We start from the raw sequence: 14,970 nt of genomic DNA on the forward strand, positions 1-14,970 counted from the left end.
AAAATGAAATCCTTGACAACTTCAGTCTTTTCTCTGTTTATCATGATGTTGCTTATTGGTCCAGTTGTGAGGATTTTTGTTTTATGTTTAGGTGTAATCCATACTGAAGGCTGTAGTCCTTGATCTTTATCAATAAGTGCTTCAAGTTCTCTTCACTTTCAGCAAGCTAGGTTGTGTTATCTGCATAACACAGGTTGTTAATGAGTCTTTCTCCAGTCCTGATGCCTGTTCTTCATATAGTCCAGCTTCTCAGGTAATTTGCTCAGCATACAGATTGAATGAGTATGGTGAAAGGATACAACCCTGACGCACACTTTTCCTGACTTTAAACCATGCAGTATCCCCTTGTTCTGTTCGAACAACTGCCTCTTGATCAACGTACAGGCTCCTCATGGGCACAATTAAGTGTTCTGGAATTCCCATTCTTCAAAATGTTACCCATAATTTGTTACGATCTACACAGTCGAATGCCTTCACATAGTCAATAAAACACAGGTAAACATCTTTCTGGTATTCTCTACTTTCAGCCAGGATCCATCTGACATCAGCAGTGGTATCCCTCATTCCACGTCCTCTTCTGAGTCTGGCTTGAATTTCTGGCGGTTCCCTGTCGATGTACTGTGACAGCCACTTTTGAATGATCTTCAGCAGAATTTTAGTTGCGTGTGATGTTAATGATATTATTCGATATTTCCACATTTGGTTGGATTACCTTTCTTTGGAATAGGCATAAATATGGATCTCTTCCAGTCGGTTGGCCGGGTAGCTATCAGTCAACTTTCTTGGCATAGACGAGTGAGCACTTCCAGTGCTGCATCCATTTGTTGAAACATGTCAATTGGTATTCCGTCAATTCCTGGAGTCTTGTTTCTTGCCAGTGCCTTCAGTGCAGCTTCGATCTCTTCCTTCAGTATCATTAGTTCCTAATCATATGCTGCCTCCTGAAATGGTTGAATGTCAACCAGTTCTTTTTGGTATAATGACTTTGTGTTCCTTCCATCTTCTTTTGAGGCTTCCTGGGTTGTTTAATATTTTCCCGATGGAATCCTTCAGTGTTGCAACTCAAGGCTTGAATTTTTTCTTCAGTTCTTTCAGCTTAAGAAATGCTTAAGAAATCGTGTTCTTCCCTTTTGGTTTTCTATCTCCAGGTCTTTGCATGTTTCGTTATAATACTTTACTTTGCCTTCTAGAGCTGCCCTTTGAAATCTTCTGTTTAGCTCTTTAACTTCGTCATTTCTTCCATTCACTTTAGCTAGTTTGTCATACTGTGGGGGCTTGCTTGTTGCTGTCATGCTGGAAGCTATGCCACCAGTATTCAGATACCAGCAGGGTCACCCATGGTGGACAGGTTTCAACTGAGCTTCCAGACTAAGACAGACTAGAAAGAAGGACCTGGTGGTTTATTTCTGAAAAATATTAGCCAGAGAAAATGTTATGAATAGCAGCAGAACATTGTCTGATATAGTGCCGAAAGATGAGCCCCTCAGGTTGGAAGGCACTCAAAAGAAGACTGGGGGAGCTGCCTCCTCAAAGTAGAGTCAACCTTAATGACGTGGATGAAGTCAAGCTTTCGGGACCTTCCTTTGCTGATGTGGCACGACTCAAAATGAGAAGAAACAGCTGCAAACATCCATTAATAATCGGAACATGGAAAGTACGAAGTATGAATCTAGGAAAATTGGAAATCATCAAAAATGAAATAGAACGCATAAACATTGATACCCTAGGCATTAGTGACCTGAAATAGACTGATATTGGCCATTTTGAATTGGACAATCGTATGGTCTACTATGCCGGCAGTGACAACTTCAAGAGGAATGGCGTTTGCATTCATCGTCAAAAAAAATTTCAAGATCTGTCCTGAAGTACAATGCTGTGAGTGATAGGATAATATCCATACCCCTATAAGGAAGACCAGTTAATATTTACGCACCAACCACTCAGGCCAAAGATGAAGAAATAAAAGATTTTTACCATCTTCTTCAGTCTGAAATTGATCGAATATGCAATCAGGATACATTGATAATTACTGGTGATTGGAACGTGAAAGTTGGAAACAGAGGAAGGATCGATAGTTGGAAAATATGGCCTTGGTGATAGAAACGATAGCGGAGATCGAGTGATGGAATTTTGCAAGATCAATGACTCCTTCACTGCAAATACCTTTTTTCAAGAACATAAACGGCAACTATACACATGGACCTCACCAGATGGAATACACGGAATCAAATTGACTACATCTGTGGAAAGAAGACTATGGAAAAGCTCAATAACATCAGTCAGAAAAGGCCTGGGACTGACTGTGGAACAGACCATCAATTGCTCATATGCAAGTTCAAGCTGAAGAAAATTAGAACAAGTCCATGATAGCCAAAGTACAACCTTGAGTATATCCCATCTAAATTTGGAGGCCACCTCAAGAATAGATTTGATGCATTGAACAGTAATGACCAAAAGACCAGACGAGTTGTGGAATGACATCAAGGACAATCATACATGAAGAAAGCAAGAGGTCATTAAAAAGACAGCGAAGAAAGAAAAGACCAAAATGGATGTCAGAAGAGACTCTGAAACTTACAGTGGTAATAATCCCCAAATTGATCTACAGATTCAGTGCAAATTTTATCAAAATCCTAACTCGCTTTTTTATTTTTGCTGAAATAGACAAGCTGGTCCTAAAATTCATATAGAAATGCAAGGGACCCAGAATAGCCAAAACAATCATGAAATGAGTAAAAAGCTGCAGTGGAGGACTCTCTCACTTCCCGATTTCAAAACTTACTGCAAAGCTATTGTAATGAAGACTGTGTGGCACTGGCATAAGGATAGACATATAGATGAATGAATAGAATTGAAAGTTGATAAATAAGCTCTTACATGTATGGTCAATTGGTTTTCAACAAGGGTGCCAAAACAATTCAGTAGGGGAAGGGATAGTCTTTTCAACAAATGATGCTGCAAGAAATGGATATCTGCATACAAAAGAATGAATTTGGATCCCCTACCTCATACCATATATTAAAAAAAAAGGAGTCACAATGTATCATAGGCCTAAATGTAAGAGCTAAAATTGTAAAACTCTTAGAAGAAGAACATAGGTTTAAATCTTCGTGACCTTGGATTATGCAGTGGTTTCTTGGATATGGCACCGAAAGTAACAGCAAAAACAGTTAAATTGGACTTCATCAAAATTAAAAACTTCTGTGCTTCAAAAAATACTGTCAGAAAAGTGCAAAGACAGCCCACAGAATGGGAGAAATTATTTACAAAGCATACACAGTAAAACCTGAGAAAGCCAGAACGTGTGTAAGGCAGAAACCTGTCAGAGAAGGAAAACTCAAATATTTTCCACTAAAATGATTACTTCAGCCTAACAAATATTCTCTGAAAGCCGGAACCTACTAGACATGGGTAGAATTAGAAAATTGATGGTATTTCAACCCAAGAAAAAGGAAGTGCAGGTGTGAAAGCCAGAAATAGTTCCAAGAATTGAGTCAGAGATGAAGGCTTATTTAGTCTTCCACTTCCTTTTGCATTGTGACTGTGTGTGAGTGCGTACTGTGCATTGTTTCTGCTCTCTGAGGACATCTGTTCTTTACATTTTTGCCTTTTTTGTTGGTTTGCTTGTTTGTTTTTGCCTGTAAATTTTTTCTAGCAAAGAACAAATTCAACAAGTTTGGAAGAAGGTAAGAGATACTAATAAATTCCTTTATTTTCATTAAAATCTAGCAAAGAACAACTTTTTTTCCTTGTCTTAAAAGTTTTAACTCTTTTCCTTATCTTTAATTTTTAATTTTCGGTTTGGCTGTTTGTAATTTTGATACATGTTATTATGATTTTCAAAATCCCCTCCTTCATTTCCTTGAAATTCTTTCCATCTGAATTTCTTGTTTTGCCCAGAAAACAGTGAAGCACTTCCCCACTTAACACATTCAATGTGTATACAAAAGCAAAAACATGCTTCTCAGGTGGTTTTTTTTCTTAAATATTTCACTGAAGTATGCTACCTTTATCATATAATGATGTTGATAATTTTCTTTTTTTTTTGAGGTATTCACATTTTCAACAAGATCATAAATACCTTAATGTTTATAAGAACTTATTTCCTTTTTTGAAAAGCTTATTTTTTTTTAAAAAAAAGCTTATTCCTTCACCGCCATAGACAAGAGAGTGAGACATTTATCTCTGAGAGAAAAGTTTGGCATTGTCAAAATAATAACCAAAGAGAAAAAGACCGTCAAGGAAGCCAAGAGTCAAACAGGGTTGACAAAGACATTATTCAAAACTGGTCGACAAAATTAAAAGAGATTGTAAGGGATATGATACTAACAACATTGCAAATGCCAATGAGACTGCTCTATTTTATAGGCTGATGCCTAATTAAACCCGTTGCCATAGATTCCGACTCATAGCGACCCTATAGGACAGAGTAGAACTGTCCCATAGGGTTTCCAAGGAGCAGCTGGTGGATTCAAACTGCTGACCTTTTGGTTAGCAGCCGAGCTCTTAACCACTATGCCACCAGGGCTCCAATGACCAACAGGATCCTGAAAAATGAAGGAGGAAAAATGCTCCGGGGTTGGTTTTTGAAAGAGTGGCTTACTGTCCTCTTGACCACGTTTGTGAGTGGGACATTTGAGAAACGATGGTGAGACATTTGAGAAACCATGGGTAATTGGAAAGAGCGAGAAACCATGGTGCTTCAAGAATATCGAAATTAAATCAGCTTTCAGTAGAATGGAAATGGAATAAAAAAGCTTGGAAGATGGGAGCAATTTACAAAGAGTTTTTAAATAAACTCAACAATAGCATTAAAAAAAAGTCAAAGCATTCTTTTATTTATTGACAGTGCTACTTGTCATTGGTCACTGCTCCTGTCCAACCTTAAAATTTTTTTCTACCATCCACAAAGTCAGTCCTATAACCTCTGGATAATGGCATTATCCAAAATATTGAAGTAAACTGCAGAAAGCTATTGCTTCAAAAAGTGATTACCAACATTGAGATGTGCAAGATGGCACCAGAGATTTTGGGGAAAATCAATGTCCCTGATGCAATTTCATTTCTTAAGCAATCAATCAAAATGATTAAGGAAGAAACCGTAAGAAAATGCTTTAAGAACTACTGTCTTATTCGGCAGTATCGATAGTATACAAAATGAAACAGTTATCGAGCCTGATAACATCATGCAGATTCAGGATGCAATAAATGACATTTATAGTGGTGTTTCAGGAAATAGGGTCAGTGCTGCATCTTACATTGATATAGACAAAGAAACTGCCACAGAAATGGATGACATTAACCTACAAGAAAGTGTGGACTCAAAGTCTAAAGATGGCAATGATGAAATGATGAAGTTCTACCATTAGAAAAGCCCATGCCTTTAAGTCAAACACAAGTTTTCAGCTCTATAAAGGCTTTGATGGAATTTGGAAAAGTTAAAGGACACCAAGTGTCTTTTGATAAGGCTACAGACTTAGAAATTTGTTTCAATAATTTCATCAGAAAACCAAAACTGAACAGTTGATGTTAGATGTTTTTATTAAAAAATGAATTTTACTCATATCTTTGTTTGAATAGTATATGCACATACCTTCATAATTTGAATAAACGTGCAAATCATAAAAAATGGTTTAGTTTCTTTTCCAGTCCTATAAAATCGAAAAGAAACACTTTCTGGGTGTTTTTGAGGTAGGATTCTTAATAGAAAACTGGTTAGACCTCACCCTCTCAAAGGCAGAAAATGTGTGAGACCTGGAAAAACAAAGCAGTGCTGTTGAGTTCCAGCTCTGACAGGTGTCACTGTATCTGATAAGGGACTAGTATCCAGAATACAAAGGAGCCCTGGTGGCACAGTGGTTAAGTGCTTGGCTGCTAACTGAAAAGTCGGCAGTTCGAACCCCACCAGCCACTCCATGGGAGAAAGACCTGGTGATCTGCTTCCATAAATATTATAGCCAAGAAGACTGTATGGGACAGGTCTACTCTGTCCTGTAGGGTCACTGTGAATTGAATCAACTTGACAGCAATGGGTTTTGGTATCCAGAATACAAGGAGCCCTGGTGGTGCAGCGGTTAGTGCTTGACTGCTAACCAAAAGGTTGGTGGTTCGAACCCATCCATTGACTCTGTGGGAGAAACTCATGGTGATCTGCTTCTGTAAAGATCACAGCCAAGAAAACCCTGTGGGGCAGTTCTGCTATGTCATATGGGGTCACTGTGAGTCGAAAATTGACTTGATGGCACTCAACAACAACAAATCCAGAATACATAAAGAACTCTTACAACTCAAGAAGAAGACAACAAACGGCCTAATTAAAAACTGGGCAAAGGATTTGAATAGACATTTCTCCAAAGAACATGTACAAGTGGCCAGTAAATATGAACATGTGCTTAACATTATTAGTTAGGGAAATGCAAACCAAAACCACAATGAGACACCATAAGGATGGTTTAAATAAAAAAGACAGATTCTAACAAGTATTGACAAGGATGTGGAGACATTGGAACAACCTCGTACACTGCTGGTGGGAATGTAAAATTGTGCAGCCACTTTAGAAAACAGTTTGGCGGTTTCTCAAAAAGTTAAACATAGAGTTACCTTATACCTCAGCAATTCTACTTCTAGGTGTATACACAAGAAAAATGAAAACGTATGTCCACACTAAAACTTGTATGTGAATGTTCATAACATTGTTCATAATAACCCCAAAGAGGAAACAACCTAAATGTCCATCAACTGATGAATGGATAAACAAAATACGGTATACCCTACAACGTAGTATTATTCAGCCGTAAAAGGAAATGAAGTTCTGATACATGCTACCACATAAATGAACCTTGAAAACATTGTGCTAAATGAAAGAAGCCAGACACAAAGGCCATATATTGTATGATTCCATTTATATAAAATGTCCAGAATAGGCAAATCCATAAAGACAGAAAGTAGATTAGTGGTTGCTGGGGGCTGGGGGGATTGGAAAATGGAGAGTGACTGCTAAGGGGAAAGTGGAGTTTTTTGGGGGGTGACGAAAATATTATTAGTGGTGATAGTTGTACATATCTGTGAACATACTAAAAATCATTGAATTATACACTTAAGAAAGAAATTTGATTTGTTCCGCCCCTCTCCAGTGCATTCTTGCCTAATGAAGATCTAGAGCTGAGTGATTAATTGCAGCCATCCATTTTAGCTCTACCAGCTCTTGGTGGGACGTAAAGGATATTTCTATGGCCATGACTGTATCTGGGGGATTGGGACGTACACCTGCAGGTGGCATATTACAAGTTTTGTCCTATCTAGAAAACATTTCGCTTCCTTTTGCGTAACAGTTGCTCTCAGACTTGTGGGCGTTTATGGAGTCCTGGTGGTGCAGTGGTTAAAGGAGTTGACTGCTAACCAAAAGGTCAGCGGTTTGAAACCATCAGCGGCTTTGCTGGAGAAAGATTTGGCAGTCTGCTTCCATCGAGATTTACAGCCTTGGAAGCCCTATGGGGTCACTACGAGTCAGAATCGACTCCATGGCAGTGTGTTTGGTTTTTGGTTTTTTATCTACTGTTATCTCCCTTAACGATTTTCCTGTGCTGTTTGTGTGTTATATCTTTGCAGTGCCGATGGGGAAGTGAAGCACTGTGTGATCTACAGCACTGCTCGGGGCTATGGCTTTGCAGAGCCCTACAACCTGTACAGCTCACTGAAGGAGCTGGTGCTCCATTACCAGCAGACATCCCTTGTTCAGCACAACGACTCCCTCAACGTCAGGCTTGCCTACCCTGTCCATGCACAGATGCCCTCGCTCTGCAGATAAAGAGGGGATGGGAAGAGAGGTGGCTCTCTAGCATTCTTTTATACAGTTTTTATTAGACTATGAGGGCATTCTTTCTACGTAGACTGCTTGTTTTGCACAAGAAGTGATTCTGTGAATGTGAAGTGGAGACCGAGCAGCACCCGGCCAGGGTGGGGGAAGAAGGGGGATGGGTTCCCTGGTACTTAGCCGCGCCACTGCACTGACATACTAAGCTGGAAGCAGATGTTGTTTATTGGAAAGTTTGTTTTATTGGGGCTTTTGTTTCGTTTAGCCAGTCACCCTCAACAAAACACATTAGGCTTGGGTGTGGGTTATTGGAACCCTCTGAAGAATCCATGTCTTCTTTTGGTCTTTGAGAGTGCAGCAGGGGCATGGCTCTGCCGGGAGTTCTGTCTTCATCTGGCAGTCTCTCTTAGGACACATATGAACTTCCGCCCCCCAACCCTGCCACCCCTGAAAAGAAAAAAAGAAGGCTCTTTTGGTTCGGTGGTAGCATGGGATTTGCTGAAAAAGACAACCAAAGGAAAACGGGGACGCTCGGGATTTCATTTAAAGAATCTAAGCCAAGGGGAGGAAACCTTCAACTGAAGGTGCTGTATTTCTTACCAACATAATTGAGGCTTCAGCAGCCCCTAGCTCCTCCCTCTAAAGAAGCATTATGTTTAGAAACCAAACTGATCCCACCAAAACAATGTTTGTTGCTGGACTAAGGCCTGATGGGAGAAGGTGGCACTAGTATCTGAATGCACACTTCTATACCAAAACTTAAAAGTAAAAGGAAAACTAGAATGTGTGAATTTTTGCAAACACTAAAACTGGTTGGTGCAACTCCTTCTGCCCTGCCCTTGTTTCTTGGACATTAAGAATAGTGTTGTTTTTGTGGAGATGGTGAGCTTTGAATCATAAAGTGAAGTTGGTGCTTTTGTGGTGTTTCCTTAGTCTAAAGAATGATCTGTTGTTTGAAACCTTTGTAACTTGTTTGAGTAAAGAAAAGGTGCAATCCAGTGCTTTTAGATGACTTGAATATACCCAATAATGATACAGGACAACATTCTTACATGTGCTTCCCCGAGTTTAAAGGCCTCTGCAGAAACAGTAAACATGGTTTAATTTCTCTTTATCTCTTCTTCCTTTGCTGTAGCAGGAAGGGGGCAGGCAGATTGTGGTCAGGGACCTCAGTGAATCACAGACTCAGAAGCCCTGGAGTCCAGGGTGAGGGTCTTCCCACAGGAGTACATTACCCATGTGCTTCCATCCAGTGGTTGCTGAAGCTTTTGCAGGAAGATGAAAAGATGGCTTAGAGTTTAAACTGTTAGTAAAAGCCATCTGGAAGCTTTTCTCTTTGCCTTTTTTTGTGATCCTGCTATTAAGACAGTGTGCACAGTCTGCCCTCATGCTTCATTGGCCTGATTTTAGGCCAGGAATCTTCTGCTCCATGTGTTTAAGCCTTCTAGCTGAGTGAAGCTAGGCGAATGGGGTAGGGGGCAGGCATCTCCTCCTGTCTGCATTTTGCCCCACCCCCATTTATCAACACTCGCTTGACAAATAGAGTCCATCTGTCTCTGAGCCAATCCTGGAACCATAATAGGGTCAGAGTGAGTCAGCTGTTTGAGCCCAAAGCTGTCAGTCAGGCATCCTGGCTGAGCTAGAAAAGCTAGTGCCTGGATCTTGATGCATCAGGCTTACAGCTAGGGAAGCTCTAGTTTTAGGGGTGGAAGAAAAACAAATATTGCTTTCACTGAGCACTTACCTTGGTGATGAAGCCTGAAATGGACCATGCTGTAGAAATAGATGTGGATTAAAGTTTTTGGAGAAATTTCCAGTTATTAGTGATGAGGCTGAGAAGGAAAGAGCATATCTTTGGCTTTTCCTTGGTTAAATTGCAGTTTCAGGGTTGGGTAAGAGAAGAGACAAATGAACCCCCACTCAGTATCACTGTTCTGACTTAAACCCTTGACTAACAGTCAGCCAGCTGCACACACTTCCCCCTAAATTGCCAGATTGAAATTTTCCTGAAAGTTTTACTGGGTGATGCTGGGCTAGTTGCTGCTGGGCACACCTGGATGGCCTTGCACCTGGTATTGAACCTGCTTAAGCAGTTGGATGCTCAAGATTGGGTACAAAGAATCCTCCTTTCTGGTACTAAAATTTTAGTGTGTGCTGAATGTCTCTTTTAAAATAAACCAAAATGGGAATAAGAATATATGCCTGTAGCTTTGGCCCTTGTGTCTGCACCTTACCAGGTAGACATTGGGGAGGGCAGCCAGAGAGCAAGCACCATCTTATTATCTACCCTTTGGCTGGCTTGTGGAGAAGGGCTGCTTTTATTTCCTGTCCTACATTCCTTCACTTTTTTTTTTCTTTCCTGTTTTTTATTTTTTAGTTCATTGCTTTGTGGGATCTAAGACCCAGGGATCCATTGAGAAGTTGGAAGATATCTTTTCTGACCGGTTGCCACATGATTTGCTCGATACTGAGCCAGTGGAAGTGGCATAGAGGCCAACCTAGTAACCACTGAGCTGTTTGCGTGTGTGTCTGTGTGTGTGTGTGGGTGTGTCTGTGTGGGTGTGTCTGTGTGTGTGTGTCTGTGTGTGTAGGGGCAGTATGCAGCTCCTTTGTCCCATAATCTTGGGAGCAGGTCTGAGTCTACCTCTGTGTCCTATCCCGTGATCTGTGCCCTGAGACTGTCTCTCTTGGCATCTTAACCACAGCCCCACTGAGGCAGAAGATAAGAGGATAGACCAAGACCAGACCCCACTGTGGGGGTAGATCTTGGAGCTGAAGGAGGGGCTCAGTGTTCTCTTGGCTAGGGAAGCCAACCACCAACACGGAAGCAGCTCAAGGATGGCTGGGCGCAGGTCTTAACAATGCTCTCCTCCACCTTGCCAGAAATGCCAAACCTTGGCCATGGCTCAGGCCTGTGCAGGCTGGCTGTGTCCTTATCAACTCTCTGGTGAAGGCTGAGGGCTTCCTAATACAACCCCCTCCCTGAAACCTTGGTGGAACTTTCCACTTGCTCCCTGGGTCTTTGGACCTCATGTGCTCTGAAAAAGCTTTGAGAGCCAATGTGATGTCTTCCATGGGTCTCTTCTTATTGGTGCAAGGAACCAGCCCCATGGGTCCTCTTGGGACAAGAAATGGATCTGGGCAATGCCTCATTTCCAAGGTGGTCTCTGCTGCCAGTTAACATCCCAAAGTAGGCCTCTGTGAGGCTTCAGTGGCCTCAGAAGCCAGAGGATCCAGGTGGAGGCCTAGCTGGGCCCTCTGCTGCCAACTGCTCAGCTTTGCTTTAGCTCTAGCCACTTGTGACAACCAACCTTTTTTCCTTACAAATTCCAGCATGTGATGTTGGTGCCCTGTTGTTACTTGTGAAAACCTGTTCTGTTGTCTTTGATGTAGTCAAAAAAATTCATGTAGTTTATGTAAGAATACCTGGTTCACAAAGAAGCCAACTATGTGTCTTGTGTTGGAACAGTTCATAATGTAGTTCCTAGACCACTTTTGCAAATTGTTCTTGTCACCAGATGTGTTCAGACATTGCTGTGCAGTCGTGGGGGAGGGCGGGGGGAAGGTGAGGGAGATACTTTTTGGTCTTTTTGTTTACCTTCCCCAAAAGGGGACATTTTGGCCAACTTGCTCCAGTAATGCAATAAAGACATTGCAATAAAGCACCTTTTTGGCCTCCTGTGATGGTGGGATGGGCTGGGGAGTGGGGTAAGAGGGAAGAGGACTAGGGTATTGAAAAGCTCTTGAATCTCCCAAACCTCCTCTCCCAGGAGCACGAAAAGACTGGTTCTTGCGATGAACTGGGGCCACCAGACGCTCTCTTCTTCTCTCCTCCAACAAGAGGAAGCCAACCCTAACAAGCATGGTGCTGGAGTCCTGTCCATTTAGCCCAGGACACAGGGAAACTCAGTAACTAACTCTGGGAAGGTTAAATCTGAGAGCCGTTTCCTTCCCAACCCACCCACTCCCAATTTTTAGAAAGCCCAGTTTACTGGTTCTCATCACATCTTTTTGACTGGAAATCAAGTGTTTCCACATTCTACCCTGGGGGCAGAGGGAATGGACTCTTGTTGCCCCAGGCCCCTGTCGCTCTCCTGCCTGGTACTTTGTTGAGGCTCCTACCTGCTGGGGATGTAATGAGCAAATGTGTGAAAACCTGCAGTTGCACAAACCTCTAGTTGCACGGGACATTGCAACTCTCTTCCATGTCTCTTAGGCACCCCCAGCTGTGCACTCAATTACAAAACAAAACTGGGTAGGGGAACAGTCTAGTTCTAAATGACCTTATCTATGCCCCTCCTCCCTCACACTATTTAGCTACACACCGCCCCCCAAGACCACTGCTAGGAACCATGGATTATCACTCCTACTCCCAAGAGTTAATAGTTCCCATTTCTGTGCGGAGAACATTCCTACTCCCAAGAGTTGAGAGTTCCCACTTCTATGCTGAGAACATTCAGATTCCTATCCCCAGCCCAGTTCTCTTTTCTGAACTCCACCTGCTGGCTGAATGTCTTCACCAGGGCCTTGGGTTTCCACAGGTGCTTCAAACTTTTTGTTTACCTCACAGAGAAAATGTATGCTTGGCTATGAATTCCCTCACCTTCTACCACCAAACCTACAAACCTACCTATATCCACATACATCCTCACCTGTTAAATTACAAAAGGTAGCCCTCCCCCAACTAAAGCCAGTCCCTCTACAGTATTTTGAATCCTATTTTCTCCTCCCTTCTGAGGAATTTCACATGATCTGTCAATTCCTTCCCTATTGTTTCCCCTCAACTGGATCATCCCACTGACATTTAAATATGGTTGGATGTCTCTCATCCCACTTCCCCAATCCTCAGTCCCATATTCCTTTATCTCTTTTCTCTCCTTCAAAGCCAAACCTTTTGGAAGAGTTGTGTAAATTTGTCTTCAATTCCTCACCTCCCCAAGCATTTCAGTAAGGGTTCCACCACTACCTGGAACTGCGCTCCCTGATGTCTTCAGTAACTGTCTCCACTGACTACTCCCTCCATGAAAAACTCTTCCATTGGCTCTATGACAACTCATTCATCAAGTTTTCCTCCTACATGTCTGTTCTTTTTAAGTCTCCTAGACAGGTCCATCCTCTGGCCCTCTTCTCACTTACGCTTTTTTCCCTGGCAGTTTTATCCACACCTTATTACATTTGTCCTACCCAGATCTCTATTGGAAGGTATGTCATATTCAGCATATTGAATGCAGGTCACCACTTAGCCTTGGTTCTTCTGTTGTTTTATATTTCAGTGAATGGAAATATAATCCATCTGGCTATGTAGGTCAGAAATATAGTCATTTCCCATGGTATCTTTCTTTGCTTTATGTCTACATAAAACCCATCACCAAATTCTGTCATGTATACCCTTTAAGTATCACTCAAATACACCACTTCTCTCCAACTTCACTGCTTCACTGCTGTCTCTTACCTTGGTACTGGAAGGCTTCCCTTCCATTCCTGCCCCCCTCACATCCATTCTCATTATAGCATACAGTCATCTTTTCAAAATAAAAATCTGAACATGTATAAGACCATTAAAGGACTTCCCATTGCTCTTAGGATAAATTAAAAATCCTTAAAATGGTCTGGCTTCTCCCAACCTCTCTAGCTTCATCTCAGACTTTTTTGATCTCAGTTCATGAGTCATTTCCTTAGGAAAGCCTTTCCTAACTCCCCAGTCTAGGTCAGGTTGCTTTGTTACGTTACCATGTTCTTTTCCCTCTCAACCCTTAACTGAGCTGTTTATCCATCTATTTTTCTGACCATAAGATGAATGTCTTTCCCTCTACTCTGTGAGGAGGGTTCATGTCTTTTCACTCATCCTTTTATCCTTGGGGCCGAGCACACACTAGGCACCGAGTAAATTTTTGCTGAATGATTGAAATTTAAAACCCAAACATCCCACTATTTAACCACTTTCCTTGTCCTTCCAGTTCACTCCTTCCCAGGACATACCTCCAGTCTTAAATTATGGCTTCACATTCTTCCCTGTCTAGCCTGGACCTGAGGGCCTCACTGATTTAATTCTAGTAACACTGCAGTGGAAACCCTGGTGGTTAAGTGCTACGGCTGCTAACCAAAAGGTTGGCAGTTTGAATCCACCAGGTGCTCCTTGGAAACTCTATGGGGCAGTTCTACTCTGTCCTATAGGGTCACTATGAGTCGGAATCGACTCCAACGGCATTGGTTTTTTTTTTTTGCTAACACTGCAGTACATGTTTGTCCTTTAGGCTGCTCAGCATCTGGCCCAATTTTAGGGATTTCTCCATTGTATGTCCCTTGATAGGAAGCAGGACCTCATCTTTCTCTGCCACAGAGTACTGAGGGGGCCCACATACCTGGTCAGAGCTGAACAGATGTTCTCACCTAAGACTTCGAATTTGAGCAAGTGATGCAAACAGGAAGGGATGAGGAGACTAGCCTCGTGGTAGTGGTGGTTGGTCTGGCAGTGAGTGGCCAGAGGTGGAGGCGTCTTGCCCAGAATGTTTCTGCTGCCTGACCCCTCTTTGTTACATAATGCTCCTTTCTGGAGCCTGTTTTTTAGTCTCTTCTCAGTCCTGTAAACTACCCCATATCCTCTTAACTATCCCTTTTCTGCCAAGTTAACAGATTCAATTTCTGTTGGGTTGCAACAAAGACTCTCATGGATAGACAGCCTTAGCCGGGAAGTGCCCAATTCTGGGTCACCGCAGTTGCTCCTTTTCCAGTTCAAATGTCCAGGCTGATAGGCTGGAGGAGATTACACAGATGCCTGAGTTGTGCCAAGACAACTTTGAGACTTCCAGTCTCAGAGTAGTGGTTAAGATTTTGAGCTCTGGAGTCAGAATGCTTGACTTTGAATCCTGGCTTCATTTTGGGCAAGTTATTTAACGTCTTGTTACTTCAATTTCCTCATCTGTAAAATGGGACTGGTAGTAACTACTTCATAGGGTTATGTGAGGATTAAATAAATATGTATAAGGAGCTTAGAACAGTGGAGCGTAAGTGCTTGAAAAAGTTGGTTATTACTGTTGCTCAGTAGTCGGTTTGTTTCCCGAGTCAGCTGTATCTCATTTCCACTGTTAGCTATCTCAAACCCTCTCACCTTCCCTTAAACTTCTTACTTCACCACTCTCAAAGATCTCACCTCCTTC

The 14,970-nt window shown here is 42.0% G+C and overlaps 1 protein-coding gene across 1 annotated transcript in view; it reads left to right on the top strand.

Moving 5' to 3' along the window:
- Window positions 1-7,823, top strand: part of PIK3R3 (phosphoinositide-3-kinase regulatory subunit 3) — a 148,199-nt gene extending 140,376 nt beyond the window's left edge. Inside the window, exon 10 of the mRNA XM_004371793.3 lies at window positions 7,609-7,823. Coding sequence (XP_004371850.1) covers window positions 7,609-7,807 — 199 coding nt within the window. The 3' untranslated portion in view covers window positions 7,808-7,823. The remainder of the gene's footprint in view (window positions 1-7,608) is intronic.
- The last annotated feature ends 7,147 nt before the right edge of the window (window positions 7,824-14,970 follow it).

This window comes from Trichechus manatus, unplaced genomic scaffold, assembly GCF_000243295.1.
Source record: "Trichechus manatus latirostris isolate Lorelei unplaced genomic scaffold, TriManLat1.0 scaffold00015, whole genome shotgun sequence".
NCBI lineage: Eukaryota > Metazoa > Chordata > Mammalia > Sirenia > Trichechidae > Trichechus > Trichechus manatus.